At 51.8% G+C, this 16240-nt stretch overlaps 1 protein-coding gene across 1 annotated transcript; it reads right to left on the reverse strand.

The window, feature by feature from the left end:
• Window positions 1-642: 642 nt before the first annotated feature.
• Window positions 643-14000, reverse strand: CCR7 (C-C motif chemokine receptor 7). The gene is made up of 3 exons (XM_010991785.3): window positions 13941-14000; window positions 7940-7989; window positions 643-4897 (listed from the first exon to the last, which is right to left on the reverse strand). The coding sequence occupies exons 1-3, from the start codon at window positions 13948-13950 to the stop codon at window positions 3818-3820; spliced, it is 1140 nt and encodes a 379-aa protein (XP_010990087.1). The 5' UTR covers window positions 13951-14000; the 3' UTR covers window positions 643-3817.
• Between the last annotated feature and the right edge of the window lie 2240 nt (window positions 14001-16240).

A 16240-nucleotide genomic window follows, 5' to 3' on the forward strand; every position in this document is an offset into this window, starting at 1 on the left:
CCACTCAGAACTGCTCCCCTCTCCCCATCTCACTTGCCTTAACCACCCTCCCCACCCCAGAGGCCAGTTTCTTTTCCCTCCAACTGTTCACCCCCAACACAGAAATGCAACTGAGAACCTAACTCCCAGAGAGGATCCTTTCTTAAAAAGATGGGTTGCCCGACTTCCTTTGAACCTGCTGCCATATTTCTTTCCCCCAACCCAGAGGCAAGGACAGGAGCTACTGAACTGGGAGAGGGGAGGCTCTCCTTAAGGACCTGGCCACAGGACAAGAGGGACAGTGCCTGCCCTGTAGAGAACAGCTAGCCGGTCTGGGGTGAGGCTGGTGCGTGCCAGCGTGGGCATGTAGGGGCATGCAAGCAAGTGCAGGAGGAATAGGGGGAGCTCTGCATGGGAGCTCAGGAACCTGGGTTCAACTGTTTGCATTCAACTGTTCACGAGAGTCATTTCCCTCTCTGAGCCTCAGTGGACTCACCTGGACAATTGGTAGGAAGGATAGAATGATTAATCTCAAAGTCCCCCTCCAGCTTGATTTCTAAATTGTATGGGGATGGGAATGAATTTGGTTTCCTTGTGATTAGCAGCTTTTTTTTTTTTTTAAGCTACCATTATTAACCGTGTTTTCATGATTACCAACAGCGCTTTTGTAAGGATTTCTTAGCATTTTATGTACATGAATTCATCTACTCACATCAACCCTAGGATGTAGGTACTGTGATCGTCCCCGTATACAGATTAGGAAACCAAGGCGCAGAGAGACTAAGTAATCAGCCCAAGTTGTGCAGCTGACATTCCAACCAGGCAAGTCTGGCTGCAGAGTCCGCGTGCCTCCCCACTGCACTCAGCATTCCAGGCACTGTGCTAAATGTTTGCCAAATCCTCTCCGTTTCGCAGTTGAGAAATCTGAGACTCAGAGCAGTTGAGCAACAGCTGAAGGTCACACAGCTGGGAAGCTGCAGAGATGAGATTCCCGCATCTGCCTCCTGAGTCCCGCCAGATCCTCAGGCCCTCAAAGCAAGTTGCAAAGTCTCTTTAAAAAGCATGTCTGTTCCTCCCTCTGGACCTCAGTTTCCCCAACTAGAGAAGGATTGGGGCTTGGACCCGCTGACTTTGGGGTCCCTCGTAGCTCTGTGAGTCCATGATTTGAGAGGTGTGGGGCTTCTGGCTAAAAGGGCAGATATGCAGCCTGGGATTGTAGTAGGGGGTGGAGGAGCGGGGGTCAAGGGGCTGGCAATGGAAAGAAGGGGAAAACTGTTGGAGGTGGGGGCCGTGGGGGCCCTGAACCTGGGAAGATGGGGCAGTTGTATGAAGCAGCTGAGAGAAAAGAGAGAGAGAGGCCCTGTGCAGGGCTGGAGGTGGGGTTCCCCAGTGAGTCCCCTCCTTCCACCCAGGCCACCACCCTTCAAGCTCAGGGTGGGCACGTGAGAGCATTGGGCAAGGGAGCAGGACCCGGGCCAGCAACAAACCGAGGTCAGAACTTCTGGGACACAGCTTTTTGGGGAACGAACATTGCTGGGGGTTTTGTAAATACTTGGAGACGTCCAGTTATTTTAGAAAAATGTATCTGAAGCCGAGGTGGCGTGTTTGTGTGGTTGGCCTGACTTCCTGTTCACGACAGCTCTGTTACATTCCTCCCCTTCGGGAACAGAGGATTGGAGGATCGGAGGGTCATTTTTCCCAACTGTAACCTCACTAGGATGGGCAGACCTGCGGCCCCTGCACCCACACGCACTGGGCATGGTGCCCTCTGGGCCCCCAAGTTGTGCTGGGTCCCCCTCCCACCCACACACACTCGCAGCCGCTCCTATTAATATTTAATACGGCTTCAGGCGCTGCTGCTCCACGCTGACCGCACCTGGGGCCAGCCTCATCCTTGTCTGGGTGCTGACTCCCAGCTGGGAGCCCGGCTGACAAATCTTGCGCAGTACGTCTGCGGAGGAGGGTCAGGTCATGAACTTACGAGATAAGAGAAAGAGTTTCATTGCCAGGCAGGCTCTGTTTTCAAAGAGGCTCTTTTCACTTCGGACAATTAATGGAATCACCTTTGGCATGAGTGTCTCAGCCCCCACTGCCCCAGCTCTAGACCTGGAGCTATTGCAGCGCCGGGACCCTTCAGACACTTCCTCATACATCACAGGTTGGACTAACCTTCTCCTGTGCTTGGAGAAGTTGGGGTCTGGGCACCCAGTGGGCCTGTGGTGGGGCCAGTGGCTGCTCCTCGATCCCAGACCCTCCATGCTGGGTATACACACCACCAAAGGCCATTGCTGCAATAGTGGCCAGTAGGGAAGTTCAGGGGTGCACCTGGCTCTCAAGCATCCAGTGAAGGGTGCCACCTATCACGTGGGTCCCGTCCCAAGCCCCCTTGATCTGGGATGCCTCTGTAGATGGATGCCAGGGAGAGGCCCTCCCTAAACACCAGTTCTGGGAGCCTGAGGGGACTGACCTAGGTTCAGGGGCTCTAGGTCCAGATTGAGCTGGGACAGATGAGCAGGACAGTGTATAAATGTCACTAAAGGTCAGGGAGGATTCCCAACCATAGAGGTTACAGTAACAACTTGGTTCTTTCCGAGGCTCGGCTCAGACCCATGTCACCACTGACCACACAAGCTTGGTTTCTGTCCCATGAGCTTTGGGAGGGTGTTTGCAAGATGGACACCCTGTCCTTCTGCTCCTCCTACCTTTTTCAGCTTCTTGGGTCTTTGTCATCTGAAGGACTCAGGGCAGAGCTCCAGAGACCTCGTCCCTCTGAGCATCTCTGAGAAAGGAAGCCTGGGGGCAAGGAGGGATGTTGGTGTGGTCCAGTGGGGAGTGGGGTTCGCAAAACAAAAACACACTCATTTGCCATTTAACAAAAATTTTTTTCCTTTCTTTTGAAGCTGTTATTTCCTCATGGGAAAACTTTTATTTGTGTATGAGTAAATTGTGCTCTCGTAATTAATTGAAAGCAGAACAGGATGAGAGGTTTCTTTTGTCCTGGTGGCAGCCGGCATTGTCACCCTCCCCCGGGCCCTAACCTCTCTCCCTGCCTTCTCCTCCCATCCTAGCAGAGCTGAGGCCTGAGAAGGGATGGCCAGACATCATCCCTGCCCCAGAGCCCTGGCTGGGAAGGTGGCTTTGGCTGGGCCTGGCCTGCAGGAAACACCACACCCTTTCAGCATGGAGAGTAAGCCTACGATGCAAGAGCCAGGGAGGCGGCAGGCGAGGGGCAAGTGTCCTGTTAGGAGACCTGGAGGCTGCGTTTTTGCTGGCTGGGGTGACAGTGGAGAAAGAGAGATGGAGGGAGGGATTCAGAGAGTTAGTCTGACCCATCGGCATCCCCTTCCCCTGCCCAGGTGAGAGGTTGCCCCACTGTCTCTAGTCTTGGAGACAAAGCTTTGCTTTCTGGACGACCTGGCCTCAGATCTTGAATCTCAGTGGGGATGCTTTCCAGGTTAGAAGAAGGTTGGTTCAGAGGACTCGCCAGGCTCCTTCCGCCAGCCACCCTAGCTCTCACCAGCGCTGATCCCTTCACACCAGGAGGCGCGAATTCTTCCTTGACTTTCACCTTTGCCTTCGGGTTCGGGGACAACAGCCTCGGTTTTGGAGTATTGCCGGATCTGGGGTAGCTCGTCAACCACGTCTCCCCGCAACCATGCTTGAGGTAGCCAGGGCTGGGGCTCATCTGTCTTCTGTGGCGCAGATTTTTCACCACAAGATAAACCCGAATGGCCAGAACGGCCTTTCCCTCAGCAGCTGTCGGTCCCCGAGTCATCTGCTCCCTGTCCCGACCGGGGGACCCCAGGAGCGGTCCCTCTAGTCCAGGCTGGGGAGCCTCCTATGGGGAGAAGGTGGTGGTGGTCTCGGCCTCCACGCTCATGGAGGACCGCCGGGTGTGCCGGCACGAGGACCACTGCCGGAGCTGCTCCTGGCTCAGGCAGCCCAAGTCCTTGAAGAGCTTGAAGAGGTCGCTGCGGAACTTGACGCCGATGAAGGCGTACAGGAAAGGGTTGATGCAGCAGCGGACGCAGGCCAGGCTGTAGGTGATGTCATAGGCGATGTTGAGCTGCTTGCTGAGCTCGCAGCTGGTGCCGCTGGTGATGTTGAAGTTGGCCACTGTCTGGGCCAGGACCACCCCGTTGTAGGGCAGCTGGAAGGCTATGAAGACCACGACCACGGCGATGATCACCTTGATGGCCTTGTTGCGCTCGAAATTGCGCGCCTGGAGCAGGGTGCGGATGATGACGAGGTAGCAGAAGCTCATGGCCAGCAGGGGGATCAGAAAGCCCACCACCATCTGGGCCACCTGGATGGTGATCAAGGCCTCCACGCGCTCGGTGATGAGGGAGCAGCGCAGCGCCTGCTCGCTGCTGCTCTTCTGGATGCCGCTGTACAGCAGCTCCGGGGTGGAGAGGACCACGGCCACCATCCAGATGCCCACGCAGGAGAGCTTGCTGATGAGCAGGACACGGGCGCGGTGGCGGTGGGCCGAGACGGCCTGGACGATGGCGACGTAACGGTCAATGCTGATGCAAAGAAGCAGGAGCATGCCGCTGAAGAAGCTTATCTTGTAGATGCCAAAGATGAGCTTGCAAACGCTGATCCCAAAGACCCAGGACTTGGCTGCGCTGTACGCCCAGAAGGGAAGGGTCAGGAGGAAGAGGATGTCTGCCACGGCCAGGTTGAGCAGGTAGGTATCGGTCATGGTCTTAAGCCTCTTGAAATAGATGTAGGTCAGCATGACCAGCCCGTTGCCCAGCAGGCCCACGAAGCAAATGATGGCGTACATGACCGGGAGGAACCAGGCCTTAAAGTTCCGCACATCCTTCTTGAAGCACACGGACTCGTACAGCGTGTAGTCCACTGTGGTGTTTTCGCCGAGGTAATCGTCCGTGACCTCATCCTGACAAAGGCACACCTGCGGGGAAGGATGCAACTTAGTGAAGTGGGTCAAAATTTTGCTCCCTTTGAAACCCTGTGATCACTCAGAGCAGCGGTTTTCTAGAATAAATATTTTATTTTTATTGATGGTGGGGAGATAATTAGGTCTATTTATTTATTTTTAGAGGAGGTACTGGGGATTGAACCCAGGACCTTGTGCATGCTAAGCATACACCCTGCCACTTGAGCTACATGCTCCCCACTCCCAGAGCAGTGGGGTCAGCATCATGAGTTCTCAGACCCCACCAAACCAGCACCTCAGGGGGCAGGACCCAGGAATTTGCTTTTCTAAACTTTCCGGATGAGCCTTTGGTTTGCAGTTGGTGCTTCTCAAATTGTAACATGCACAAGAATTGCTCTGGGATTTTGTTAAAACGATTTCGTAGGTGGTGGAGGAGCCTGGGACTCTGCATTTGTAATAAGTAGCCAGGGTCTGATTTTGCTGACTCTGAGGAACTTGACCCTACAGGTGCTGACTGACAGTGGCCTGGAAATAGTCTGGGCTTTGGGATCAAATGAACCTGGGGCCCGGCTGAACGCACTTCATCTCTCCAAGCCTCAGTTTTCTCAGCTGTGAAATGGAGATAAATACTATCTTCTCCACATGGCTATTATGAGATTTGTACCAGATTCTGGCACCGTTCCGTCTCTGAGGAGTTTTATTTTGTCCTCTGGAAACTCCAGGAGAGTGGCAACATGTGTATTTTTTTTCTGATTCTCCTTTGGAACCTGGTAGAAAGGACTTTCTGGGGAGGGACGCCTACAAAAATAGCTCAGCTTTTGAGGGAAAAGCCACCTTGGGCTAAGGTTGAGGAGGGCCTGGAGTGACAAGAGAGGAAGGCAAAATTCCATTAAGAGCCCACAAAGCCCTGGTTTAGGGCAAGCTGCCATGATCATGGGTGGTGAGTGGCTTGAAGACCTATGGATTTCTGGGACCCAGGGCACAGCGCCCGGCATGCGAGCCCAGGCGCACTGAACTCCACGAGTGTTGCAGGAGTGGATGGCGGAGCCGCAGCCTCAGCTGTGACTGTGTCCTCTCCTGGGAAAGAAGTACAGCCCCGGCTCCATGCTCCCTCTGTGCTCCAAACCCTCTCCCCCCACCTCTCTCCTCTCTCTTCCTCACTGTCTCTTTCAGTGGTGGCGGATCCCAATCAGCAGGGCTCAGCTGCGCAGGGCTTTTTTTAGCCTATCTGCAGGGCAGGGGGAAGGTTCAGGCAGCCTGCTGTGATTTTATCACTGAAGGAGGGCACAGGTGATAGCTGAGCTGTGTGAGCTGTGCAGGGCTGGGAGCCAGGCTGGAAGACGGCTTCAGGAAGCTCCTGGTCTCTCCTCTGGGAATTGGGCCCTGGGCAGCTCAACATAATGGGTTTTCATATAATTGGAGAGCTGGGGGGACTTTAGAGATGAGGAAAGCGGGGCTCTCAGAGAAGTGATGCAGCTAGATTCTACTAAGCCAGAAGTAGAATCTAGCCTCCCAACTTCCCTGCATCCTGTCTCTTTCTCATTTCCAAACTCTTCTGCCTGGGGATAGGGTGAGGACGAAATCATGTCCAGGACCCTTTGGTGGGAGGGGAGGGCATTGCTATCCCAAGAAGAAAAGTCATAGCAACACCTTTTCCCTTGTCCAGGCAGGACCACAGCCTGGGAGTCCTGGAAGAGGCTGGCTGCCCTTGGTTGCCCAGGATAACGTCTAAGGTCTGGGGCCCCTGGGTATAAGGGGATTCTGGCGCTGAGGGGCAATACACCCAGCCTCTATGAAGTGTGCTTCCCACCACTCCATCCTGCCTTCCCTTTCCCTCCTTCATTCCCGCCCCCCACCCCGCACCAGGGGCTACCAGGCTTGATGTTTCTGCAGCCCACAGCCCTACCACATCCTGCCCCATCTTAGCCACCCCCATCTTGTCAGTAAAGAGAAGGATGAACCCGGCTGTCCCTCATCCCCTTCCCAGCCTCCCAGCCTCCACTGCCAGCAGTACCGCTCCTCTGGAGGCCTGGAAACATGGGAGGGAGTGGTGATGGGGAAGGGGGCCAGCCTGTGGGCTACAGCCCAAGCTCCAGGGGGCCTCTGGGATGGGGTTTTGGGAAGAGTGCCCAGCTTGGGGCCTGCCTCTGGCCGGAGCTCCTGGAAAGCAGCCCCTCTGGCCTCCAGAACTGGAGAAGAGCCAAATTCCAAAGCACTGCCTCTCCAGCTCTGGTTTCAGTCGCCCCCTCCCTGTCCAAGAGAGCTCCCACCCCCAACAAATCAGGAGAGTCGACTCCATGGGTTAGTTTCTTCTAACTCTGGCATTTGGTGGGGGCAGATTTTCTGTCTCCACTTCTGGGATTGAGAAGCTGAAACCTGTAAACTGGAGGCGTTTGCTCCTACAGAGTTCTGAGCTCCTATAAAGGATGTGCTCCACCTCTCCTCCCCTCTTCCCCTCCTCCAGAGTTGAGGGTCCCATCCTACTCCGCACCCCCCACCCAGTGAGGCTCAGCCGGGTTTGTTTATGTCACAAAAGGAACCTGGAGCTTTGAGGGAAACCTTGGGCTGGAGGTTGGGGGACAGTTTGGGGTCGATATGGTGGTAACCAGCCACCAGACCACACATTCTTTTCCCAGCTCACGTATGAAGATTTACACGCATGTGTGTGCACACACATGCGCAAAACCCAGTAACCTCACAATCTTTGCTTTTTGCAGCTCCTCTCTCTCCAAGAACTCAAGTGGAGTACTCCTTTCTGTCTCCTGGATGGGGATACTGGAAGTGGGGTGGGGAAGGTGGGGTGACTTGCTTTCCCCCATGTTTTAATTTAAATAGAGTAAAGGAATTTCAGAGAACATCTGTGGCTTTCTAGGGTCACTCAGCAGATGGAAAGGGGTGGCCTTAACTTAATAAATGGCAAATTTGTGTCTGGGCCTATTTCTTTCCAGCAAATGCCAAGCAACTCCCCCAGAACCTTGGGTTTGGGCTTGAGAAGGACTGGGCTTGGGGAAGGGGTGTGGGGGAGGGGCTGGAGCTGTCCTTGGCAGGAGACCTCACCTGGAAAATGACGAGGAGAGCCACCACCAGCACGCTTTTCATTGGCTTCCCTGCAGGAGACAAGGGGAGAAAGTTATTGCTTGGCAGGGACGGCTCTTTGTTCTGGGGGGAAAAAAAAAGCCACGGAGACAGGGAGACTGTGGGGAAGTTTCATCACGGGCTCCAGACACTGGCTTTTGCCGAAACAGAACATCAGAATCAGACTGTGCCTTGGAGCACTTGGCTGGCTGCCCAGCCTCACTGCCCTCACCTCCTCGTCCTTCTCCAGGGAGACGTCCTGGGAAGGAGCGGGATGGGAGTGCAGGGCAGCCCCACTCCTTCCTTGGCTCTTCAGGGCCTCTTCTGGAGTTGGAAAGCCCACCCTGGCCCAGACCACCCCTCAAGGCCGAGCTTCAGCTGACCTTGACTCCCGCGTCTGAGCATCCCCCTCCTGCTCCATGTTATGCAGGAAGTAATGTGGTGGCATGAGTGCGTGCGTGCATGCGTGCGTGTGTGTGTCCTGTGGCTGCTCTGGTGCCAGGAGCCCATGGGGAGAATTTCCCCCTTGCCCAGGTGAGTGGATGGCCACATTTGAAGCCCCGAGTGTTTTCTGAAGGAGGCTGACAGACGATATAAAGTGATTTCGCAAGGCTGGGAGGAGCAGTGTCACTTACTGACCTCTCAAGGACAGATGGGAAAGTTCTTCCGCACCACAGAGCTCCCCAACAGCCCCTCATCCAACTGACATCCATCCAGTGCTGACTGCGGGGTTCACCTGGCCCACCTCCCCACCTGGCCTTTGGGACAGAGACCTCTTCCCTTTTATCCAGGGCAGGCTCCGCATTGAGATAGTGCCCAGAACTGTGTGCTACTGAATGAATGAATGAGTGAGTGTCCTGCCTGCCCTTCTCCCAAGGTGCCCTGAGGGGACCCTGCCCCGTGGCAGGCAGTGTGGTGGGTGGACACTGTTCCCTGAGGTACCTACTTTTTTTTTTTTTTTTTTTTTGGCTTGACTGAAGCATGTGAATGTTTTCTCTTCTTTAACTTGCTTCTAACACAGGGCCTTGGGAGGCGGGGGAAAGGGAAACACAGTGGGCAGGGGCCTTGCCTGGCCTACCCAGAGTAGGGTCAGAGCCTGGGTACTTTCTGGAAGGCAGGAGGCTCTCCTTGGGCCTGAACCAGGTTCGCACCAGGCCTTACAGGCTACAAACAGGATGAGCGCTGACTGCTCAGTCCTGCTTTGTGGCTGAGCTGAGGGCTGGACCTGGAACTTATTTCCTCCAAAGTCTGAGCCCTGGGTAATTTATACAGGAGTTGTATCTCACCTAACAGCCTGGAAGCTGTGCCCTCTTCACCTTCAGATCCCCCTTCCTGTGACCTGACCCTCAGTTCCCAGCCAGGCCCACAGGAGAGAGTCAGTAGCTGTTGATGCCACGAATGAAGACAAGTCAGGACTTGCCGGCCCGTTGCACCTCCAAGCTCATTAGGGTTCGTGGAGAAATTTTTGCAACCCTGCTTCTAGCACCTTCTGGAGGCTGGGGGCCCACTCCAGCAAGCAAGGGGCTCTGTTTCCCAAGAGGCAGCAGCCCAGACCCAGAGAGTCTGTGTGCTTGGCCACAGCACCACCTGCTGGAAATTTCATGGCATGACACACAAGTTGCAGTTGTGCTCCAGGAGTGTGCCTAAGGCGGGGATTCTGGGCTTGCGGGGCCCGGGGGCAGGAGGAAAGGCGTTGAGCCACATAAAGAAACTGGCATTTCCCCCAAATTAGACTGCACACTACTGCTAAACATGTCTTCTTAAAGCATAGTTCTGATGCCAACCTCCACTGCGCCCTCCTCCTAAATCCTTAGGACCTCTCTACCTGCCGTGAGGTTGATGTCTTAGGGACAGCAATCAATCCCTCCACTGTCCACTTAAGCCTGCCTTCCTAGCCATGTCTTCTATTCCTGGGGACAGGCACCTATTCTCCCGTCGTCCCTGAGATTTGTGGTCCTGGGTGGGAATGGATTTCTCTGCAACATCATGGCTCCCTTCTCTCATCCCCCTTCCTTGGTGAATTATCCCGTGACCCCTGAGCTTGAGTCCACATCTCTACCTTCAAAAACACTCTCTTCAGGGTCCAATGCACTGCCCTTCCTCCACTGACTCATCTTGATGTGAAGCGCTCGAGGTTTCTTTAAGCACGTACAAGTCTTTCGGTTACTCTAGAGAAAGCCTGATCTGACTGTCAATGAGAACTGAGAAACCTCAAAGTTTTGATGTCGTATTGGGTGAAACACGAGGAGCAAGAGTTGTGTTTCTATTTTACTCCTTCAACCCCCTCTCCTGGGCCCCGTCTCAGTGCTTTTGCCACTGGCTGTGGGAGGGGAGAGGGGTGGGGGCTGGTGTGTGTTTGTGTGGAGGTGATGTCTCATTCCAGGTGGGTTGGAGCTGGTGGATGAGCAGAGATCTTCTAGGATCAGAAAAGGCCATTTTCAAGCAAGGTGACCAAACAGGAACTTTGGGGGAACTCTGGTGTGTGGCAGAGGGGACTAGGTCAACTGCCTTGACTCAAATTATTGCTGTCTGTTACAAAGTCATAAAGCAACTGGCCTTGGCTGGCAACTTGGGTGGGTCCAGAGAGGTTGGGAATCACAGAGTTTGAGGAGCGGTTGACTTATGTGTTGGGTATTTTCAGGGTTCTTGAGTTTCTAGTAATGATCACAACGAAAAGGAAATTCCCTAGAACTCCAACCGTAGCTCCCAGCTAGAGAAACTAGAGACTGGTGACTTTCCCAGAGTCATAGAACTGGCCAGGAATGGAGCTGGGCTTTGAATCCATCCTTCAGAAGCCATACTCCTAACAGCTCATCTGTGCTTCCTCTCAGGCTGTATGTACCCCTCCCTCAAAACATCCTGTGAGTTACCCCCGTTCTGTCTTCCAGAAAATAGAGATCCAGAGAGATTAAGCCACGCGTCTGGGGTCACACAGCTGCCAAGAGATGGATCTGAGATTTGAATGGAACTCTCACTACATCATTTCTGATGAGCCTGCGGTGTAGAGGGATCTCTGTGGGACATAAAGGGGATCCTTGCTCTCCCCTGTCCCACTGGTTACCCAATTCTGTTGCTTCTGCCCCCTAATATCTCAGAGCTGGCCCTACCTCTATCCTGACATAAGGCTTTGCTGCCACAGAGCTCCTCTGAAACAAAAATTATGTCCTTTAACCCACCTAATTGAAAAAAGGAGAATCTTCCCCGGCTCCCCATTGCTTTCAGGAAAAAGTGTCAACTTTTGAGCAATGCCACCTGGAATCTTAAAGATGGGCCCTGCCTGTCCGTCTTGCCTCCCTGTCTCCCTTCCTCCTTTGCACAGCCAGGTTCTTTATACTGTCCTCAACTTGCTTCTTTCTTATCTCTGTTAGCTTTTGTCAGAGCAGACCAGCTGGGAGCCTGCAGGCTGAGTCCCTGAGAAATTCTGCTTGGCTACATGGAATTTGCAAAAAATTGGATTTGGACGCCTTTAGGTGGGGCTTCTGCTCTCTGAATCACAACACTCACCTCCACTTACTACATCTTACGCCCATTCTCTTATTTACATCATTGGTCTCTGATGGCAATCAAGTTTGCTATCCCTGCCACATCCTGGGCCCCTTGCTTCTCCTGGTCTGGTTTGATAACTTCTACATACCCTTCAAAACCCAACTTAAATGCTCCCCAACTCATGTTCACTGTTCGTTTCTCTGAGTTTCACAACAGCCCTGTTTTTACCCCATCAGCGCTGTCTTTCCCTCTGTTGTAGTGGCTTTTTTGACATAGGTGTCTCTTCCCCCTCCCAGGCTGGTCACGCCTGAATTCCCCCAGCAATGGCAGTTGACTGAAAAAAAGTACCAAGCAAAGAGGAGAGACTTTCCAACAGCTCCCAAGGCTTCAGGATTTCCCTCCTTCCCAGCCAGGCTCCCCATAGGCCTGGAGGGATTGGCCCTGAATTCCTTCAGCATCCCTTTCTGCCACTGTCTCTGGCCAAGCTATGAAAGATGAGTATTCACAGGCTTATTTTTCTCTTCTGTGCTTTGGAAAATTCTAACTGAGGCGTTAGACCCCATTTCTTGAAGGTGGGGAAGGCGTCTGGGGCTGCTCATTCAAATCGTGAAAAAGACCAGCTCAGCCCTGGTTCAGCGGTGTTTTTCATTTTGTGTAACAGAAACTCTGCCGCTCACCTGCCTTGGGCTCCCCGCCAGGCTGACGAAGAGAGAGAAACAGATCCTCGGTGGCCCGCCCGCCCTCCCAACGGCCCAGAGCCCGGGAGCCTGAACTGAGCAGTGTCTCAGTGGCTTCCCTCCTATCACTGTCTGAGGCTCAGCCGTTGGGGCTCTCGAGTTGAGTGAAGCAGGAAGAACATCCCTTTCTCCTGGACCAGAGGTTTCCTACATTAAAGGGACCTCCCTCTCCGCATGAAAGCCTGTGGGTCTGGCACCCCCAACCCTGCTCCTGGGAGGAAGACCCTCTGGGCTGTGCTGGGACTGCTCTCACAATCAAGACAGAGGTGAACACCTCTCTCTGACCTTATATTCTGTCATTTTATGGCTTGAAATCGACTAAACGCTTGAAATCAGATATGATGGGAGAATGTACACTATGGAAATTGGCAAGCACTACAAGTCAGAGTCCATGCTGGGGGAGCTGGTTCTCCAGGCTTTCCCAGCACAGCATGGGGATATGCTTGGCTTCCTTCACAGAGATCAAACTGAGAGGCAGGAGCAGGATCTCCAGGGCATGGCATCTACATTCTCAGACTGTGGTCAGTGGGGGTGGACATCTGGGGAGTGGGATTAGCGAGCAGGCTGCTGGGAAAAGGGGGATGTTGGAAGAGAGTCTTAAAAACTAAAATCAGAGTGCTTGATGCCATTCATTCATTCATTCATTCCACACACGTTTTCTGCTCACACCCCTGAAGCACCTAGGAATCAGAGGTGGAGAATCAGACCCTGCCTTCCAGGAGTTTGCAGTTGGTGACTGGGACCACTGTTCGTTTGTTGGGTCCACCCAGGGTCCTGGGTGGGTGGAAAAAGCAGGCATGAAGGCAAGAGGCTGTGGTGTGGTGGGAAGGAGTGTGAGGACAGCACAGGGTGCATGGGGAACCTTCACTTTTTAAAGCCAACCCCTTGCGGCTTTGAGGCCGCTGTGGTGCTTTACTTGCTGGTGAGAACGAGCCATCCAGGAACCTGGCCTTTGTAGCCTCAACCTGGTCTGACTCTTCAGCTGAGATTTATAAACCAGGTGTCCCGGGCTGGACGAACCCACCCCAGAACCCGCTCTGGGCTTCCCTTGGACTCCCTCTGGTTAAGATCGAAGTTAGACCTGGGGACGGGCTTTTTAAAGGGAGGGGTCATCTCTCTGGGTAGAAAAAGTAAATGAGGCTGGGGGGCTGTGCTGGAGGCCCTGGCTATAATCTCTCCCAGCTGAATGCCCCTTGTGGTCTCCCTTCACGTCGCCCACCCATCCTTGAACCTGCAAAGGGCAACGGCTTGCCTGTGGGATGGGCAGCAGTGAGAATACAACCACAGATTGCATAGTGTTGTATAGTGCAATTTACACAGTGCACTCACCTTTAATTTAAGGTGGGCATCAAAGGGGCAGTGGAGGGTCCCGAGTTCCCCTCAGGGAGAATTTTCCCTGATTGTTTCATCCCAGAGAGCCTCACCCATCACCCCAGGCTGAGACAGAACAGGTGCTGTCCAGATCACCACCAACCCCAGCCCTGCTGCCTTCAGTAGTCCCTACTGTTTTGAAAGATACCACCCCCTTGTCTTTCCTGGTACTCGCTCCCGCAGGTCTGAAAGGTGCACCCTCCTTGCGTGGGAGAACAGAGTGGCACTCCCTGGGAGCAGCCACCGATTCCCACCAAAGTTCCACCTGCTTTCTCCGGGAGGTTCCCCCATGCCTCCCAGCCCCATCCTCTACGCCCATTCCACTGTCAGTCCAGGGGTCCGAGGGACCCCCGTGACTGCTCTTCCTCACACAGGGGAGGCTCACTTACCCAGGTCCATGACACTCTCGGCGGGTGAAACCACACAGGAAGGTTGTGCCGGGCCTCTGTCTGGGGAGGAAGTGGCATGAGCCCCTTTTAAGCTGTGAGAGGAGACACCCTCTTCCCTGCCCCTCCCACCCTGGCTCCTCCCTCCAATCTGGCCTCACTCAGGGTCTGGACTCAGGTGCCATCTGGAACCAAGGGGTGTGAGGGGGGTGAGAAAGTGACAGAGAGTGACGGCCCACTCACTGGTCATAGGATCATGAATCACTGGGTTATTTGCATTCAAAAAGCCCCCATGTAGGCCTTCAAGCCCAGACTGGGGGCCTAGCCCAAGGCAGGGGAGTAGGTTCAGTTTATTGATTCAATGAATGCTGACTCACAGACAGAAAACAAACTTATGGTTACCAGGAGGGAAAGGGGGTGAGAAGGGACAAACTGGGAGTTTGAGATTTGCAGATACTAACTATAACTAGATAACAAGCCTCTACCGTAGAGCACAGGGAACTCTATTCAATATCTTGTAGTAACCTATAATGAAAAAGAATATGAAAAGGAACATGTGTATGTATGTATATGATTGACTGCAACATTATGCTGTACACCAGAAAGCGATACAACATTGTAAACTGACTAACTTCAATTAAAAAAACAATTTAAAAACCACACAGAAAAATCCCCAAATGTTTATAGCCTGAATACCACGAGCCAAAGAGTCAGAGATGAGAGACGTGTCTCTGTCCTTCTCTAGACTTGTTCAATGTCACAAGGGACTACATTTCCCAAAATACTTTGCTGTCAGGCTTTGAGTAGTTCTGGCCAATGGGAGGCACTGACAGATGATGGATAGTAGAAGGGGAGGGATTCCAGGATGTCTCTTTTCTTTTTTTCTCTTTTCTTCTCTTTTCTCCTTTCCTTTTCTTTTCTCTTCCCTCTCCTCCCGTCTTCTCTTCCTTTCCTTTCTTAATGATAGTTTTATTTAGCTATAAGTCACAAATGAATTTACTCTTTTAAAGTGTACTAGTCAATGTTTTTTTTTTTGTATATTCACAGAGTTGTGCAACTATCACCACAATCAATTTCAGAACGTTTTAAATCACCTCCCTCTGTTACCTCCCCCATACTCATTAGCAATGACTCCCTATGTCCTTCCCCACACCCCAACCCTTTCTGTCTACTTTCTGTCTTTATAGATTTGCCCATTCTGGACATTTCACATACATGAAGTATAATTCTTTATACAACGTATGGCCTTTGTGTTTCTGGTTTCTTTCACTTACATAGTGTTTTCAGTGTGCGTACATGTTGCAGCATGTGTCATTTCCTCATTCTTTTTTATGGTCCAATAATATTCCATTGTATGGGTGTACCACATTTATTTATCCACCAGCAGTTGGACATTTGGGTTGTTTCCATTTTTTGGCTATTTTGAATAACGCTGCTAGGAACATTCATGCACAAGTTTTTGTGTGGACGTATACTTTTGTTTCTCTAGGATACATGCCCAGGAGTGAAATTCCTGGGTTATATGGTAACTAGATGTTTAACATTTTGAGGAACTATCGAAATTTTCCCAAAGTGGCCTCACCATTTTACATTCCCATCAGCAATGTATGAAGGTTCTATGTCCTTGACAAAACTTGTTATTGTCCATCTTTCTGATTCTCACCATCCTAGTGGGTGTAGTTTTGATTTGCCTTATCCTAATGACTGATGATGTTGATAACTTTTTCATGTGCTTATTGACCATGTGTAAATTTTCTTTGGAGAAATGTCTATTCAAATCCTTTGCCCATTTTTAAATTGGCTTATTTGGTTTTTATTGTTGAGTAGTATGATTTCTTTATGTATTCTGGATAAAAGTCCTTTATCAGATAAATGATTTGTATATATTTTCTCCCATTCTGTGAACTGTCTTTACTTTCTTGATGGTGTCCTCTGAAGCACAAAACTTTAAAATGTTGAGGTCAAATTATTTTTCTTTTCTTACTTCTGCTTTTCATGTTGCCTAATTCAAGTTCATGAAAATTTATTTTTTTTTCCAAGAGTTTTATAGTTTTAGCCCTGACATTTAGTTCTGAGTCACTTGGAGTTAACTTTTGTGTATTATGCATATTCCTTTTTATTCCTAGTTTGTTGGATTTTGTTAAATCCCTTTTCTGTGTCCATTGAGATGATCATTTTTTTGGTCCTTTGTTCTATTAAATATAGTGCATTACAGAGATTGGTTTTTGTATGTCGAACCAACTTTGAATTCTTGTGGTAAATCACTTGGTCATGACGTTATGTATAATCATTTTTTAAATGTT

Source organism: Camelus dromedarius, chromosome 16 (genome assembly GCF_036321535.1).
Source record: "Camelus dromedarius isolate mCamDro1 chromosome 16, mCamDro1.pat, whole genome shotgun sequence".
In the NCBI taxonomy this organism is placed as follows: domain Eukaryota; kingdom Metazoa; phylum Chordata; class Mammalia; order Artiodactyla; family Camelidae; genus Camelus; species Camelus dromedarius.

Coding starts and splice junctions, on each gene's coding strand:
- CCR7 (XM_010991785.3), bottom strand. Junction 4,898..7,939: donor CTCTCCTCGTCATTTTCCAG/GTGAGGTCTCCT, acceptor CCTTCCCCGCAG/GTGTGCCTTTGTCAGGATGA.